Source organism: Oncorhynchus kisutch, linkage group LG8 (genome assembly GCF_002021735.2).
Source record: "Oncorhynchus kisutch isolate 150728-3 linkage group LG8, Okis_V2, whole genome shotgun sequence".
Taxonomy (NCBI): domain Eukaryota; kingdom Metazoa; phylum Chordata; class Actinopteri; order Salmoniformes; family Salmonidae; genus Oncorhynchus; species Oncorhynchus kisutch.
Genome location: NC_034181.2, coordinates 55,177,947 through 55,196,626, shown reverse-complemented (window position 1 = coordinate 55,196,626; position 18,680 = coordinate 55,177,947). Strand labels below are relative to the sequence as shown.

The 18,680-nt window shown below is 44.0% G+C and overlaps 1 protein-coding gene across 11 annotated transcripts in view; it reads left to right on the top strand.

Moving 5' to 3' along the window:
• nav2a (neuron navigator 2a) overlaps positions 1 to 18,680 on the top strand; it is a 130,665-nt gene that overhangs the window by 50,955 nt on the left and 61,030 nt on the right. For 10 of the 11 annotated variants that reach the window (XM_031830610.1, XM_031830606.1, XM_031830609.1 and 7 more), the window contains exons 4-7: positions 2,062 to 2,134; positions 2,982 to 3,234; positions 3,486 to 3,542; positions 5,737 to 5,864. In XM_031830610.1, coding sequence (XP_031686470.1) covers positions 2,062 to 2,134; positions 2,982 to 3,234; positions 3,486 to 3,542; positions 5,737 to 5,864 — 511 coding nt within the window. The remainder of the gene's footprint in view (positions 1 to 2,061; positions 2,135 to 2,981; positions 3,235 to 3,485; positions 3,543 to 5,736; positions 5,865 to 18,680) is intronic. The other variant, XM_031830611.1, reaches the window with a different exon arrangement.

Below are 18,680 nucleotides of genomic sequence, written 5' to 3'. Positions count from 1 at the left end.
CTCCCTATTTTGTTTTACCCCTTTTTCTCCCCAATGTCGTGGTGTCCGATTGGTAGTTACAGTCTTGTCCCATCACTGCTACTCCCGTACGGACTCGGGAGAGGCAAAGGTTTGAGAGCCGTGCGTCCTCCGAAACACGACCCAACCACGCCGCACTGCTTCTTGACACACTGCCCGCTTAACCCGGAAGCCAGCCGCACCAATGTGTCGGAGGAAACACCGTACACCTGGCGACTGTGTCAGCGTGCATGCGGCCCGGCCTGCCACAGGAGTCGCTAGAGCGCGATGGGACAAGGACAATCCCTCAAGGCCAAACTGCGCCACTCGGGAGGCCCTACTTTGATGTTCTATTCCAACAGTTTGATTTCTTACTTTTCCGCACTACACTGGAATTCCCAGAGTTGCAATTCTGAGTCGATCCCCTGTTTGAATGCAGATTAAATGTGTTTTCTAAAGTTTGAGCACCATGTGCTCTCACTCAGCGGGTGTTTTTATTTAGCCAGAAGAGTCTTTATTTTTACCTCCTCAGTACCAGGGGTATTTGGGTCAGGGGTATATCAGAGAAGAGGTCAGGGAAGTATTTTAGTTGTGTGTGTGTGTGTGTGTGTGTGTGTGTGTGTGTGTGTGTGTGTGTGTGTGTGTGTGTGTGTGTGTGTGTGTGTGTGTGTGTGTGTGTGCTTGCGCGCATGAGTGCCTGCGTGTGTATGGGTGCGGGTATGTCCCATGGAAGATGGGGACTTTTAAGAGGAGGGGTATCTCAGTCAAGCTGGGGGTATTTTAGTAGGGTCTGGGGGTATTTCAGGGTGGCTCGCGGGTAGTTCAGTGAAACGATGGTGGCATATGGGTCTGGGGTATTTAAAAAGACGGGGTATTTTAGTAGGGTCTGGGAGGGTATTTCAGGGTGGCTCGCGGGTAGTTCAGTGAAGTGATGGTGGCATGTGGGTCTGGGGTATTTAAAAGACAGGGGGTGTTTTAGTGAGTGGGGGATATTTTAACTTTGTAGTGAGCAGAGCCTGGTCTAAATTCCTTCTGGTTCTCAGTCTGTGTCCTCTCTGACCTCCCAGCATGTGTCGCCAAAGAACAGCTGTTCTGGGGTCAGCGGCTCACTGACCTGGAGTCTGCTTCTGATTCGTGGTATGACATCATTGAAATATCTGATGTAGAATCAGAGGGCTAATGTAGAAGGATGATATTGATATGAATGTATTAAATAGCTAGTGTTATTTTAGTTTGTTCTCTATAAAGTACGACGTCTTATTTTTCTAAATTGAACCTGCTGCACTCTGCTCAGTCGAAACCCGTTTCACACTAATAGACTGTCGGGTGGGTGCTAGCTAATACCGATGGGGAAGATGAATTGCGCCTAGGTGTATATTAGCATGAGACGGATTCCGTTTCGATGAGGTTCCCTTGATTGAACAGTCGAGTATAGTCTCAATGGCCGCTCCTCAACAGCATGAACAGTGAAAATGGCCGCTGCTGTGGCGTATGAATCAATTGTTATATTGCTCAATTCCCTCCCCTGTTTGTTCACCTGAACCTGACCGTTGGCAACCGTTGAACTCTCCTTTTTTTATTGATGTCATACGATGGCTCTGTTTTATTTTGTTCACCTGGGGGTTGACATTTTGCAGCCAATGGGCTGTAGCGAAGTAGGGTCACATAGTGATCTTGTAACTAAGCAAATTCTGTCGACCAATCACATCACCTGGCCGTTGATTGTTGACAGCTCAGCACAGCTGGGTCGGTATGGTAACAGGGTCAAAGTAGAATGCTTTTGTCATCTAAGGTACTCCAGTGGAGGTGTATGTCTGGCTTATTTTAATGTTGCTTTGACCAGGCTATGTCATTAAACAATCGACTCATCTTACTCAGGTCGGCACTCTGCGAAGTCAATCACTGTAAGCATGTCCCGAAACCCTAAGGCGGGCGATGTGTTTCCGATGGCTATTTTTGAGTAGGCTGCTGATAACTGCCTATGCGTTACTGACTGTGTGATGAGTTGAGTTACATCTGAATGTAAAATCGGTTCTCTCTGTCTCTCTTCTCCTCCTCCTCCAGATTGAGAACATTGATGCCTGCCTCCGTTTCCTGGCAGCCAAAGGAGTCAACATACAGGGCCTGTCTGCAGAGGGTAAACGCTCACCAGTCACACACACCTGCTGAGACTACATTGTGACTGACTGTAGTGGCTAGAATACTGTGTAGTGAGCTTGTAACTTTCCTCTCTGTATCTCATATCTCTCTCTCCTTCTTCCTACCTCTTCATCTCATTCTCTCTCTCTTCTCTCTCTCTCTCTCTCTCTTTTCTCTCTCTCTCTCTCTCTCTCTCTCTCTCTCTCTCTCTCTCTCTCTCTCTCTCTCTCTCTCTCTCTCTCTCTCTCTCTCTCTCTCTCTCTCTCCTTCTTCCTACCTCTTCATCTCATTCTCTCTCTCTTCTCTCTCTCTCTCTCTCTCTCTCTTTTCTCTCTCTCTCTCTCTCTCTCTCCTCTCTCTCTCTCTCTCTCTCTCTCTCTCTCTCTCTCTCTCTCTCTCTCTCTCTCTCTCTCTCTCTCTCTCTCTCTCTCTCTCTCTCTCTCTCTCTCTCTCTCTCTCTCTCTCTCTCTCTCTCTCTCTCTCTCTCTCTCTCTCTCTCTCTCTCTCTCTCTCTCTCTCTCTCTCTCTCTTTTCTCTCTCTCTCTCTCTCTCTCTCTCTCTCTCTCTCTCTCTCTCTCTCTCTCTCTCTCTCTCTTCTCTCTCTCTTCTCTCTCTCTCTCTCTCTCTCTCTCTCTCTCTCTCTCTCTCTCTCTCTCTCTCTCTCTCTCTCTCTCTTTTCTCTCTCTCTCTCTTTTCTCTCTTTCTCTCTCTCTCTTCTCTCTCTCTCTCTTCTCTCTCTCTCTCTCTCTCTCTCTCTGTCTATTTACCTCTCTCTCTGTCTATTTACCTCTCTCTCTCTCTCTCACTCTGTCTATTTACCTCTCTCCCCTGCTCTCCTTACGCAGAGATCCGGAATGGGAATCTGAAGGCCATTCTGGGGCTCTTCTTCAGCCTGTCTCGCTACAAGCAGCAGCAGGCCCACCGCCAGTACTCCCAGCCCCACCTTAACCCCCAGCCCCAGAGCCCTCAACCTCCCCTGATCCAGCAGACCGACGCCCCTGCCCAGCTCAGCAGCCACCCTGTCCCCCCTACGCATGAGACTCCGGCCCCCACAGCACAAGCAGCCCAGAAAACAGCACAGGCCGAGATGCAGTCCAGGTAAGCCTGTTGGATCACCGCTACACTGATGCATTCTGGGAAGATGTAGTTCGTAATACTTCGAATTTGAAATGTCTTCCCTCTTTCGCTCCTTGTTGATGTCATCAGTGTTCAATTTACCGTCTCGGTCTTATTTCCTCTCTCTTTCCAGTTGTCTTAGCTCCGGTCTTCTGTACATTTCAAATGAGTCTTTCTGTCTCTCCCGTCCTCCATTGCGCTCTCCTTCTCTTTCTTTCTCTCTCTCCTCCTAGGGCTGGGTCTCAGAGTAAACTGCTCAGGTTTTCCCTTGGTCAGAAAAAGTCCTCTAGGTCAGCTCTTTTTCTCTCCTTCTTTCTCCCGCTCTTCTTTGTGGTCATGCATCTTCCTCCTCCACTCCTCCTCATCTTCTAATTCTCCCCCCTTTCCTCACTATTTCCAGAGTAGGTAGAGGTTGCCCATAACAACTGATACAGGGTCAGATTTGTTTCAACATGTAATAGTTATGGTTACTATAGAGGTGTTATTAATATGATCCTAGATCTGTGGTAAGGGCAACTTCTACCTGAAACTACTATTCTACTCTGCATGAGTTTTGAAGAGAGGGGACTCCAAGGCTCCATTTTGGAAAGTCCTGTTTGACTCTGGCATCACGCCTCATTTGGCATGTCTGCTTAATGGGGTGTGAGGGACCTTTAGATAACCCCTGTGTGTTTGTGTGTGTGTGTGGTTGCCTGCGTGTGATGTGCATGTGTGTGCGCTCACTCAAGAATGTGAGAGAGCATCTCACTGTGAGTATGACCTTAATAATGAACTGAGATGGAGGAGTGGATGGCTTGAATTTGGTTGTATGTTACGATAACGGATTGGATAGGCCACTACTACTATCCTCCTACTACTGTACTGTGTTCTGTGAGATAATGTTCAATCAGTGATGTCACACACTTTCTACATTCGTCTGGGCCCATATTCATAAACTGTCATAAAGTAGGAGTACTGACCTAGGATCAGTTTAGCCTTTTGTGTCATTATTAAAAAGAAAGGCCTTAGTTCTAGAGTAACACTCCTACTCTGAGAGGTTTTTATGAATAGTGGCCAAAAACGTTGTTTTGCAAGCATGTCACCGTTTTCTACACCAACAGACTGAATGAAATGAAGTGAAGTTGAGGATGTGTTGTTGCGTGCTGCCTAAACCCAACACAGCAGGCATAAAAAGATGCCTGAACGGAGTCCTCACGTCCGTTTTTCAGGGGAAACAGAAGTTAGGTTGAAAATACTGTATCCCTTAAAAACGGAAACATCCGCTTTTTGCCTGCCCAAGAGGAGAGTGCATGCTGTCCATCCCTGGTAGTTCTGCATCTGCTCCTAGTCTAATTTACAAAAACAATGCAGTAGCGCCGCCCTCTGGTCAGCATGTGTAACTGCAGGTTAATATTCAGCTGGGCGTAAGTACATTCAACATCTGGAATGGTGTTTCTCTCCTTTTCAGATTGTAATGCGTTTCTCCTCCAATGCTTTTACTTTTCATCTTTCTGCTTTATTTTCTTTCTTTCTCGGCTTGAATGAAAACGGTCTTGGATGTGCATCCAAGGGGAGCATAGGTGACATTAGGATACTTTCATGATTACGACTTAATGTGGCCACATCCTGAATGAGAACAGACAGAAGACGTTTCAGCATGTAAACAGTGTATATCATGAATAGGCTAGCAGTGAAGCCTGTGACTTAATATCTCACTCAGAATTAAATGATGTGTTACATTTTGCAGCTCAGTTGGCAGAGCATGGTTCTTGCAATGCCAGAATAGTGGGTTTGATTCCTGGGATCACCCGTACGCAAAATGTATGCATTGCAAGTAAATTGACGCTAAGTCCCTTTAGATAAAAGTATCTGCGAAATGGATATTTCTGTATTTTTATAATAGAAAGCTTGTTTATACACTAATAACATTTTCAGTGTGTTCATTTAGGAACGCTCATACCATCATGGTCTTTGTTGTCGGACAGGAACTTAATGATGACTTATAGCCCAGTTTAATTCATAAGACAGTTAATTCACGGGCTAACAACAGTCTTTCTACTCACCGTAATTGAAAGTCTAATGAGCTGGATCTATTCTCCCACTAACAAAAGCCCATGCAGTCCTGCTTGGTCATGTAAAGGGAATGCCTTTTAATTTAAACAATTTTTTTTTAAGGTCACTCACTCAGTGTAGCAAGAACGAAATAAGAGTTGATGCTTTACACCGGTATTGAACTACCGGTCATATTTTGTTTATCAGACCAATGCCGACAGCCACAGAATTCTGTTTCCTCCACCGATGTTGAATTAGCCATTTATAGGCCTATGTGAAAGACGGATCTGGCTAGAACGCTGCCTTTGACTCCCGGCTATGGCTGCACAGGAGATTAGCTAACAATATGTGGTTACAGATGGGTGGAAAATGATTGGATGTTTAATGAACGTATTGCCTAATCCTTGCTGTTTGTGCCATTGAGTCTAAACGCTCTATTGCTCTCCCGCTCAGACTTCCAGGCCCGAGTGCGAGGGTGTCCACTGCTGGCAGTGACATCACACCTCGCGGGTCGGTTGGCGCCGCCGGCAACCGGCGAAGTCAGGGCTTCACAGACAAGAACAAACCAGCCGCTCACAAAGGTACGTCTGTCCTTCACACGTACGCACATACATACATACACTACCGTTCAAAAGTTTTAGAACACCTACTCATTCAAGGGTTTTTCTTTATTTCTACTATTTTCTACATGGTAGAATGATAGTGAAGACATCAAAACTATGAAATAACACATGTAGTAATACAAAAAAAAGTGTTAATCAAATCAACATTTATTTTATATTTGAGATTCTTAAAATAGCCACCCTTTGCCTTGATTACAGCTTTGCACACTTTTGGCATTCTCACAACCAGCTCCATGAGGTAGTCACCTGGAATGCATATCAATTAACAGGTGTGCCTTCTTTAAAGTTAATTTGTGGAATTTCTTTCCTTCTTAATGTGTTTGAGGCTATCAGTTGTGTTATGACAAGGAAGGGGGGGGGGTATCCCTATTTGGTAAAAGACCAAGTCCATATTATGGCAAGAACATCTCAAATAAGCAAAGAGAAACGACAGTCCATCATTACTTTAAGACATGAAGGTCAGTCAATACGGAACATTTCAAGAACTTTGAAAGTTTCTTCAAGTGCAGTCGCAAAAACCATCAAGCGCTATGATGAAACCGTCTCTCATGAGGACCGCCACAGGAATGAAAGACCCAGAGTTACCTCTGCTGCAGAGGATAAGTTCATTAGAGTTACCAGCCTCAGAAATTGCAGCCCAAGTAAATGCTTCACAGAGTTCAAGTAACAGACACATCTCAACATCAAATGATCAAATCCAATTTTATTGGTCACATACACATGGTTAGCAGATGTTAATGTGAGTGTAATGAAATGCTTGTGCTTCTAGTCCTCACAGTGCAGTAATATCTAACAGGTAATCTAACAATTCCACAACCACTACCTAATACACACAAATGGATGGAATAAGAATATGTACATAGAAATATATGGATGAGAGATGACCAAGCGGCATAGTTAAGATGCAATATATGGTATAAGGTACAGTATATACATATGAGATGAGTAATGTAAGATATGTAAACATTATTAAAGTGGCATTATTTAAAGTGGCTTGTGATCCATTTATTTATTCTTTTAATTTTTTGAGGGTCAGCTTAATATTGCGGAAAGAATGTTGCTTCCAATGTAATTGTCTGCATCATTTCCAATCCCCCATATTTTTTGGGTAAATATATATATCCATACACTCATGCATACATATACACATATATACATACACATACCTATATAGACATACATACTTTTTTAAAGAATATACCTTTATTATTATTCCCCGCAAACCCTTCCGCCGATCCCCCAATTGGAGTAAACTAATAAACACTTCTGCTTCTACCTTCAATCCATACATCTTATACACACTCTACAGACACAGTCTACTTTACAATAGTTCTCTCTGGTTTGTTCTTAGTCCTTCCTCTATTTCTGATGTCCATCCAGTTTGATTTCTATTTGTAACTGTGCTATTTCACAAAAGCTCAGAACCTATATACATTTTACATTGTTTATCCTGTTATTAGTCCCACCCTTCAGCTCCATTCAACCCCTCCCATCTGTCTCTCAACATCATCCATTTCAGATTTCTACTTGCCATATATTTTTCAACTGTGATGTGATGCTTCACAAAATAATTGAACCTTCCTATTCTCATAGCTTCTACAGATTGTAAATTAGAAATAAACATTTTTTTGCTCAAATGATAATTATATTATTGATTGATTGACTATGGCTTTTCAAATCACCCAGTATTGCTATCTGTAGTGTTAGTTCTAGGCAAATGTTGCAATTCTTCAGCCATTCCTGGACCTGTGACCAAAAATGAGCTACATATGGACAATACCAAAATAAATGATCTAATGACTCTGCCTCCTCACAGCAAAATCTGCAGAGCTGGGAAGATTGTATCCCCCATATATATAACATTATATTAGTTGCAAGAATTTTGTATAGTAATTTATATTGAAAAATTCGAAGTTGTGAATCCGACGTTGTTTTGCGTATCAATTCATAAACCATGTGCCATGGAATGGGTACATCGAAAATCTCTTCCCAACTATTTTGCAACTTATATTGCACAGCTGTCAGTTTTTTGGTCCTTAAATGAAATTGGTATAAGTTTTTATTTATCACACTTTTCTTTAACCATTTATGTTCTTTAATACAGGGCCGACATACAAGTTCCTTACTTTTTTCCCCTTCTACTTGCCTCTTCCATTTTTGTGGTAATGCTGCAATTAATTGGTTGTAATTTTTGGTAGAGCAGACATTTCCATATGTCTGTGTTAGCTGCATGTGATCCATTTATTAAAGTGGCCAATGATTTGAGTCTGTATGTATGCAGCAGCCTCTCGGTGTTAGTGATGGCTGTTAAACCGTCTGACGGCCTTGAGATACAGTTGATGTCAGAAGTTTACATACACCTTAGCCAAATACATTTAAACTCAGTTTTTCACAATTCCTGACATTTAATCCTAGTAAAAAAAATCCCTGTTTTAGGTCAGTTAGGATCACCACTTTACTTTAAGAATGTGAAATGTCAGAATAATAGTTGAGAAGGATTTTTTTCAGCTTTTATTTATTTCATCACATTCCCAGTGGGTCAGAAGTTTACATACACTCAATTAGTATTTGGTAGCATTCCCTTTAAATTGTTTAACTTGGGTCAAACGTTTCGGGTAGCCTTCCACAAGCTTCCCACAATAAGTTGGGTGAATTGTGGCCCATTCTTCCTCACAGAGCTGGTGTAAATGAGTCAAGTTTGTAGGCCTCCTTGCTCGCACGTACTTCTTCAGTTTTGCCCACAAATTTTCTTTAGGATTGAGGTCAGGGCTTTGTGATGGTTACTCTAATACCTTGACTTTGTTGTCCTTAACCCATTTTGCCACAACTTTGAAGTATGCTTGGGGTCTTTGTCCATTTGGAAGACCCATTTGCGACCAAGCTTTAACTTCCTGACTGATGTCTTGAGTTGCTTCAATATATCAACATCGTTTTTCTCCCTCATGATGCCATCTATTTTGCACCAGTCCCTCCTGCAGCAAAGCACCTCCACAACATGATGCTCCCACCCCCGTGCTTCACGGTTGAGATGGTGTTCTTCGGGCTTGCAAGCCTCCCCCTTTTTCCTCCAAACATAATGATGGTCATTATGGCCAAACAGTTCTATTTCTGTTTCATCAGACTAGAGGACATTTCTCCAAAAAATCCGATCTTTGTCCCCATGTGCAGCCTGGCTTTTTTATGGTGATTTTGGAGCAGTGGCTTCTTCCTTGCTGAGCAGCCTTTCAGCTTATGTCAATATAGGACTCATTTTACTGTGGATATAGATACTTTTGTACCTATTTTCTCCAGCATATTTCCAAGGTCCTTTGCTGTTGTTCTGGGATTGATTTGCACTTTTTGCACCAAAGTACATTCATCTCGAGGAGACAGAACGCCCTCTTCCTGAGCAGTATGACGGCTGCGTGGTCCCATGGTGTTTATAATTGTGTACTATTGTTTGTACAGATGAACGTGGTACCTTCAGGCATTTGGAAATTGCTTCCAAGTATTAACAATTTTTTTCTGAGGTCTTGGCTGATTTCTTTAGATTTTCCTATGATGTCAAGCAGATGCACTGAGTTTGAAGGTAGGCCTTGAAATACATCCACAGGTACACCTCCAATTGACTCAAATCATTTCAATTAGCCTATCAGAAGCTTCTAAAGCCATGACATCATTTTCTGGAATTGTCTAAGTTGTTTAAAGGCACAGTCAACTTAGTGTATGTAATCTTCTGACCCACTGGAATTGTGATAAAGTTAATTATAAGTGAAATAATCTGTCTGTAAACGATTGTTGGAAAAATTACTTGTGTCATGCACAACCAACTTGCCAAAGCTATAGTTTGTTAACAAGACATTTGTGGAATGGTTGAAAAACAAGTTTTAATTACTCCAACCTAAGTCTTTGTAAACTTCCAACTTCAACTGTAAATGCTGTTTTTCAGTCTCTCGGTCCCAGCTTGATGAACCTGTACTGATCTCGCCTTCTGGATGGTAGTGGGGTGGCTCGGGTGGTTGATGTCCTTGATGATCCCTCTGGGGGGGTGCTCCCTCTGCTGTTTCCTGAAGTCCTCGATCATCTCCTTTGTTTTGTTGATGTTGAGTGAGAGGTTATTTTCCTGTCTCGTCATTGTTGGTAATCAAGCCCACTACTGTTGTGTCGTCTGTAGACTTGAGGATTTAGTTGGAGGCATGTGTGACCATGCAGTCATGGGTGAACAGGGAGTACAAGAGGGGGCTGAGCACGCACCGTTGTGGGCCCCTGTGTTGAGGATCAGCGAAGTAGAGATGTTGTTTCCTACCTTCACCACCTGGGGGCGACCCGTCAGGAATTCCAGGACCAAATTGCACAGGGTGGGGTTGAGACCCTGGACCTCAAGCTTAATCATGAGCTTGGAGGGTACTATGGTGTTGAACTGCTGCAAAGAAAGCACTACTAAAGGACACCAATAACAAGAAAAGACTTGCTTGGGCCAAGCAACATGAGCAATGGACATTAGACCAGTGGAAATGTGTCCTTTGGTCTGGAGTCCAAATTGGAGATTTTTGGTTCGATCCGCGGTGTCTTTGTAAGACACGGTGTGGGTGAACAGATGATCTCTGCATGTGTTTTTCCCCCTGTAAAGCATGGAGGACGAGGTGTTATGGTGTGGCGGTGCTTTGCTGGTGACACTGTCTGTGATTTATTTAGAATTCAAGGCACACTTAACCAGCAGGGCTACCACAGCTTTCTGTAGCGATAAGCCATCCCATCTGGTTTGGACTTAGTGGGACTATCATTTGTTTTTCAACAGGATGACCCAAAACACACCTCCAGGCTGTGTAAGGGATAGTTTATAATTGAATCCATATGTTATTTCACAATTTTGATGTCTTCTAAATGGTATATCATACACTGCATTTGAGGAACAATTCAAAATTCTACTTTGAAAGTTGATCAACTTGTAAACTCACTTTTGAGAAAATCGCCTTTGTATGTTTTGGTATCTTGTGAAGAGCTCTTCTTTGTCTACACCCATTCAGCATCATTCACACCCTCTTAAGCTTTAGCCCCACCCATCTTGTTTAGCTCTAGGTGCGCACACTTGACGCTCTGGCCAAATGATTTGTTTACCTCTGGATTACATGAAAACAGCCTAACCAGCCCTGCTGGCAACAATTTCATTGCGCTTTTTTTGCAGACGTTTACTGACACCAGCCATATTCAACGGGTGTTGTACACACGTCACGTAATGTTAGCTAACGAGCTAGCTAATGCTAGCTAGTTAAACAACAATGAACAGTGCCAACAATGCCACAGTGCTGGGAGCTAACCAACCATGTTCAATGTTAGCTAGCTAACATTAAGCTCTAATTAGAAAAGCAAACAGATCTGGGAAACAAATAATAATGTCAGCTAGGGATCCAGCCAGCTAACTTTAGCTAGCTAGAGCCAGTGCACTTTAGCTAGAAATGAAACCACTTTGTCAAAATGAGAAACTTGTAATATCTGAAAGTCTAGCATTAGCTAGCTACATTATCTTACCTGTATACATCAACATACATGGTGGACGCGTCTCCCTGTCAGGAATGCTATTCCACGGTTGCCCTTAGTTTGAAGATGTAATCCGGAGACAGGTGTTTTCTCCATCTCTAGCTATCATACTCCAATTCCACTGATTTCATAACTTGATCCTCCAGAAAGTAGAGAGCAACACTTATGCAGCTCCACTACACAATACATTTTTAGAAAAGCAGCGTTCGACAGGATTACCAACACAGACTGACGAGCTCGGGTCACAAATGCCTAAACCACCTGTCAAGTCATTAACGCTGACAGACTGTCCTGGTCATGATGTGGATGATGATGTCTGTGAGTATGGCAGCTATCCTAATCAGGCTGTTATGGTGTGGGAGGCCATAGGTGTCACCCTTTCTCAGAATAGACCAGGGCCTATCCACAAAGCGTCTCAGAGTACAGTAGGAGTGCTGATCTAAGATCTGTCCATATAACATTATTCAAGATGATCTAAAAGGCTAAACTGATTCTAGATCAGCACTCCAACTTTGAGACGCTTTGTGGATACGGGTCCCTGAGTGCAGACACTCTCCCACCCACAATGCACTCCATCAGTGCTGGAGCACTTTACTGACATGCGAGTGAGTTGAGCCACGAAGTAGAGTATTCATCTTTGTTACCCATATTGAGGGCATAAAAGGTTATTCGTTAGATAGTCAAACTAGATATGATTTATGGTGCCCAGATGCTTCACCTGTTTATCTGGCTGATCATATGATCTTCCCATCTTTGGCAAAGGGAGCTTTTGGGATACAGAAATGAACAGTACAAGCTTCAATGCTGTGTATTTCGAGGACAATCGAAACACTGTGTGTGGTTGTGTGTGCGTGCGTTCATTTGTGCGTTACAAGGTTAGGCGACAGTGTGTGATTTATAGAGGTGTGTGTGTGTGTGTTAGATTTAGTGTTGAGCTATAAACGTTACCATGACCTCTAGTTGTTCCCTGGTATGACCGCTATGCTCTGTCCTAAGCTCACATGTGCTTGCCTATAGTAGGACACTGTGAATGACCTATGAGTACTGTAGGGGCTGTGGCGATCATGACATGTTGTCCTCCGGGTTATTGTCATGCAAAAGTCTGCTGGGTCTCACGGCAATTGACCTTTTAATGAGCATAAACGCGTTCGGCATCGCCAGGCCTCCGTGCTTTTATATCGTTATGATGTGCCCTGAATCAATTTCCTAAATTGCTCGGCCTGCGTCTTGTTGGTGTGTAGTCACACATATCCCCGGGACACACTTTCTGGGCTGAGTCAAGAATGGCATTATTCCTACAGGGGGGAACATGGTTAAAATGATACTCAGCTCAGAGTTCGTTTTTATTTGTTTGACCCTGGGTTAACCTTGCTGTCACACGGCCTCTAGTCTTCTCATGTTGCTTTGAACTCACACTGTACATTCTCCATAGCCCAGGGGCTGTTACCGTGGAAATATCATTCTATTACTGTGTGACTGGTGTCTGTCTACTGTTACTGTATTCAGACGGCCTGACACTGTTTACCCTTATTGACTTCATTGCGTCTCTATTGTCTGCTGTGTTTAGCCAGGGGGAATCCGTTTGACTGTGTATTTAGTGCGAGGTTTTATATAGCTTCTCTGCACTGCTGTCACCACTCAGCTCGTCTACTGGGTTGTTTATAGACTCGTGTTTGTCTTCCACAGTCTAAACTCATTACCCTGTATTATACTGTATGAAAAATGGGGGGGGGGGGGGGGGGGGGGGGGGGGGGGTGTGTGTGTGTGTGTGTGTGTGCGTGCGAGAGTGATCTGAAGGGTGCAGAGGGACAGACAGCAGGTAGGAGGGGTGAAGGTTTTGGAATAATCTCCCCCCTAACCACCTACCTTCCCTGTTCAGTCGCTGCCAAATCCCTCGCCCCTCCCTCACCCAACTCACTCCTGCACAACAGTTCCACTCAGGCTGCACTACGTGGAACATCTATCAAGAGTTTGGGACTCTACTTCTTCTCTCAGCTTCTTTTGGTCTACTCTACTGGGACCGTGATACAGCAGCACTTACGAGGTTTGTCATCGGTCTTTTCACCGCTCTCCCCGTAGCCCCCACTAAGTGCTGAAACTCAACTTGAGATGAGTGCACGCCAGTCTAGCTTTCTCCTAAATCATACATTATGCCGATGTGAGATTTGTATGACTATTGGGATTCGACCCAGACGTATAGTACTATCGGTCATGGTCTTTTGCCTAGTTACCAGACTCAGGGTCATCATTTTTCTTTAGTGATTTAGTTTGTGTTTACTCTTTTAATACAATGTTTTACTTAGTAAGCTTTACTGTACCAAGTTAGCAACAATGTATTAGCGGTGATTTACTGTCTTGAAATAAAATGCTGAAGATGCTGAGGCTCAGTAGAAACTGCCGGTTCTATTGTCTGGCCTGAATTGTTCTGTGTCAATGGTGCTGACAGTAGAATGGAGAACGTGTCACTGGAAGCATCCTGTTTTATACAGTAGAGAGACATGAGCATACAGCGGGCCTTCCTCTTACGCTTTACATTAACACAAGGTGACAGCAGCAGTGTAGTGACAGAGGGAGAGAGATGATGTGTGACCTGTTGCCACAAGGAAAGGGCAACCGGTGAAGAACAAACACCATTGTAAAATACAACTCATATTTACTTGTGTTTATTTGACCTTTTGTACTTGAACTATTTACACGTCGTTACAACACTGTCTATAGCCATAATATGACATTTGAAATGTCTCTATTCCTTTGTAACTTTTGTGCGTGTAATGTTTACTGTTGAATTTTTTTATTGTTTATTTCACTTTTGTATATTATCTACTTCACTTGCTTCGGCAGTGTAAACATATGTTTCCCATGCCAATGAAGCCCTTTAAATGTAATTGAGAGAGAGTGTGGTGTGTGTGCGTGCGCGCGTGTGTGGACAGTGCTGAATGAATGGCCAGTTGATGAGCTATAGCCTCTCTGTTTGACTCTATTCATGTGGAGGAACTTTAAAAAGTTCACTCCAAACAAAGACTGGCTGTCCCACTCACTCACAAGGGCACAATGAGTGAGGTGTGTGTGTGTGTGTGTGTGTGTGTGTGTGTGTGTGTGTGTGTGTGTGTGTGTGTGTGTGTGTGTGTGTGTGTGTGTGTGTGTGTGTGTGTGTGTGTGTGTGTGTGTGTGTGTGTGTGTGTGTGTGTGTGTTATCTGAACTTGGGAATATGAGTAAGCAGTTTAAACAAATGACATATTGTTCTCCTTAATACAAGTCATCTATATCAAATGAAATCAGGTTAAACTTACTAATTGAACATATAAGCAACAACATAAAACAAGCAACTTTCAGTGGTAATTTATTTATAGGGTACTTCTGGCGAGACATCTGTGTATAGCTAAAACACGATTGCTCTGTGGGCAGTCCTGGCAATATGTTTTAAGCTATTTCAATAAGTGTCATACTGTATGTTGCTAAAAAAGGCTCTTCCTGACTCTGGACACATTCATAATCGTATGTTTAGGCTGTGTGTCATTCTAAACTGTATACAGTGTCTATAAGTAGGATACTGCTCTTTCCCCCCAGACTCAGTGTCATGGTTTTATGTTTAGGCTTTTATTTATCTCTATACCTACGGAATGGATTCAGACACTTTGACTTTTTGAGCCTGTAATCGAACCCACAAATGCTGATGCTCCAGATACTCAACTAGTCTAAAGAAGGACAGTTTTATTGCTTTTTTAATTAGAACAACCGTTTTCAGCTGTGCTAACATAATTTAAAAAAGGTTTTTCTAATGATCAATTAGCCTTTTAAAATGATCAACTTGGATTAGCTAACACAACGTGCCATTGGAACACAGGAGTGATGGTTGCTGATAATGAGCCTCTGTACGCCTATGTAGATATTCCATAACAAATTGGCCATTTCCAGCTACAATAGTAATTTACAACCATTAACAATGTCTACACTGTATTTCTGATCAATTTGATGTTATTTTAATGGACAAAAATGTGCTTTGTGTGACCCCAAACTTTTGAACAGTGGTGTAAGTATTCAGACCTTTTACTCAGTACTTTGTTGAAGCACCTTTGGCAGCGATTACAGCCTCGACTTTTCTTGGGTATGAAGCTTGGCACACCTGTATTTGGGGAGTTTCTCCCATTCTTCTCTGCAGATCCTCTCAAGCTCTGTCAGGTTGGATGGGGAGCGTTGCTGCTGAGATGTTTGATCGGGTTCAAGTCCGGGCTCTGGCTGGGCCACTCAAGGAAATTCAGAGACTTGTCCCGAAGCCACTTCTGCGTTGTCTTGGCTGTGTGCCTAGGGTCATTGTCCCCCAGTCTGAGGTCCTGAGCGCTCTGGAGCAGGTTATTTTTCTTTTATACCCCTTTTTCTCCCCAATTTCGTGGTATCCAATTGCTAGTGTCTACTGTCTTGTCTCATCGCTGCAACTCCGTTACGGATTTGGGAGAGGCGAAGGTCGAGAGCCATGCGTCTCTCGAAACACAACCCAACCTAGCCGCACTGCTTCTTGACACAATGCACATCCAACCCTGAAGCCAGCCGCACCAATGTGTCGGAGGAAACACCGTACACCTAGCGACCTGGTCAGCGTGCACTGCGCCCGGCCCGCCACAGGAGTCGCTAGTGAGCGATGAGACAAGGATAACCCTCCCTAACCCGGACAACTCTGGGCCAATTGTGCACCGCCCCATGGGCCTCCCGGTCACAGCCGGCTGCGCCAGAGCCTGTGCTCGAACCCAGAATCTCTGGTGGCTAGCCTTAGACCACTGCGCCACCCGGGAGGCCGGAGCAGGTTTTCATCAAGGATCTCCCTGTACTTTGCTCCGTTCATCTTTATCTCGATCCTGACTAGTCTCCCAGTCCCTGCTGCTGAAGAACATCCCCACAGCATGATGCTGCCACCACCATGCTTTATCTTGGGGATTGTGCCAGATTTCCTCCAGATGTGACGCTTGGCATTCAGGCCAAAGAATTCAATCTTGGTTTCATCAGACCAGAGAATCTTGTTTCTCATGGTTTGGGAGGCCTTAGGTGCCTTTTGGCAAACTCCAAGTGGGCTGTCATGTGCCTTTTACTGAGTAGTGACTTCTTGGTCACCTCCCTGACCCAGGCCCTTCTCCCCCGATTGCTCAGTTTGCCCGGGCAGCCAGCTCTAGGAAGAGTCTTAATGGTTCCAAACTTCTTCCATTTAAGAATGATGGAGGCCACTGTGTTCTTGGGGACCTTCAATGCTTCAGACATTTTTTGATATACTTCCCCAGATCTTTGCTTCGACACAATCCTGTCTCGGAGCTCTACGGACAATTCCTTTGACCTCATGGCTTGGTTTTTGCTCTGTCAACTGTGGGACCTTGTATAGACAGTTGTGTGCCTTTTCCAAATCATGTCCAATCAATTGAATTGATTGTTTTCGCCTTGTCATTATGGTGTATCGTGTGTAGATTGCCTATGGATTTTTATTTATTTAATACATTTTAGAATAAATCAAGTGGTCTGAATACTTTCCAAAGGCACTGTATATTTCTATAGGCAGGGAATGCCCAGGTCACAACTGACTGACAAGTCTAACTTAGTATTTTGACCGTGAAACGGTCGAGAGGGCTAAACAGTGTCAGACGACGCTAGCCCCTCTAATGCATCTAAGCTTGTTTTTGTGTGTGTGCGTGGCTGCATGGCGGGCTCCACCATGTTTGCCTCCCGGTTTAGTTTGTGACGAGATTAAGCCATAAAACGCCGGGGGGGGGGGGTCTCTGACACACGCATGCGCACACATGCATACACACACACACACATACGTTGAGGACACTTGTATTGTACACTTGGTACTGGCACATATAGACAGTAACACAGACACAGTGGAACACACACACACACACACACAGGCGTGATGATCCGTGAAAAGGGCTCTATGTCCACTGTGCCGGGCGGATATCCCAGAAGCCAGTGATGTTATCAGGACAAAGGGCAGCTCAGGGTAGGACCCAATCCCAGAGAGAGAAAGTTGATAGAGAGAAAGGGGAGAGGCAGAGAGTCAGAAATAGAGGGGGACCGAGAGATTATAGAAAGATTATAGAACATCTCATTCCATAATCATGGGCATTAATAAGCAGTTGGTCCCCCCTTTGCTGCTCTAACAGCCACTCGTCTTTGAAGGCTTTCCACTAGATGTTGTTGTAACGTTGCTGCGGGGACTTCCTTCCATTCAGCCACAAGAGCATTAGTGAGGTCGGGCACTGATGTGGCGATTATGCCTGGCTCGCAGTCGGTGCTCCCAAAGGTGTTCGATGGGGTTGAGGTCAGGGCTCAGTGCAGGCCAGTCAAATCCTTCCACGCCGATCAAGACAAACCATTTCTGTTCTCGCTTTGTGCACAGGGGCATTGTCATGCTGAAATAGGAAAGGGACTTCCCAAAACTGTTGCCACAAATTAGGAAGCAAAGAATTGTCTAGGAATGTCATTGTATGCTGTAAAGTTAAGATTTATTTTCACTGGAACTAAGGGGCCTAGCCCGAACAATGAAAAACAGCCTCAGACCATTATTCCTCCTCCACCAAACTTTACAGTTTGCACTATGCATTCGGGCAGGTAGCATTCTCCTGGCTTCCACCAAATGCGGAGTTTTCCTTTGGACTGCCAGATGGTGGAACGGGATTCATCACTCCAGCAAATATTTCCACTGCTCCAGAGTCCAATGACGTCGAGCTTTACACCACTCCAGCCGACACTTGGCTTTGCTCATGGTGATCTTAAGCTTGTGTGTGGCTGCTTGGGCATGGAAACCCATTTCATGAAGCTCCCTATGAACAGTTGTTGTGCTGATGTTGCTTCCAGAGGCCATTTGGAACTCGGTAGGGAGTGTTGCAAACGAGGAAAGCTCTACCTGCTTCACCACTCGGTGGTCCCGTTCTGTGAGCTTGTGTGTCATTGTTTTGCCTACATGTTTCCACTTCCCAATAACATCACCTATAGTTGGCCAAGAAATTTGACGAACTGACTTGTTGGAAAGGTGATATCCTATGACGGTGCCATGTTGAAAGTCACTGAGTTCTTCAGTATGAGCCATTCTACTGCCAATGTTTGTGTATAGAGATTGCATGGCTGTGTGCTCTATTTTATACACCTGTCAGCAACAGGTGTGGCTGAAATAGACTAATTCACTGATTTGAAGGTGTTTCCACATTTCAGACCCCTTATCCTTTTCCACATTTTGTTACATTACAGGTTTATTCTAAAATGGATTACATTTTTTT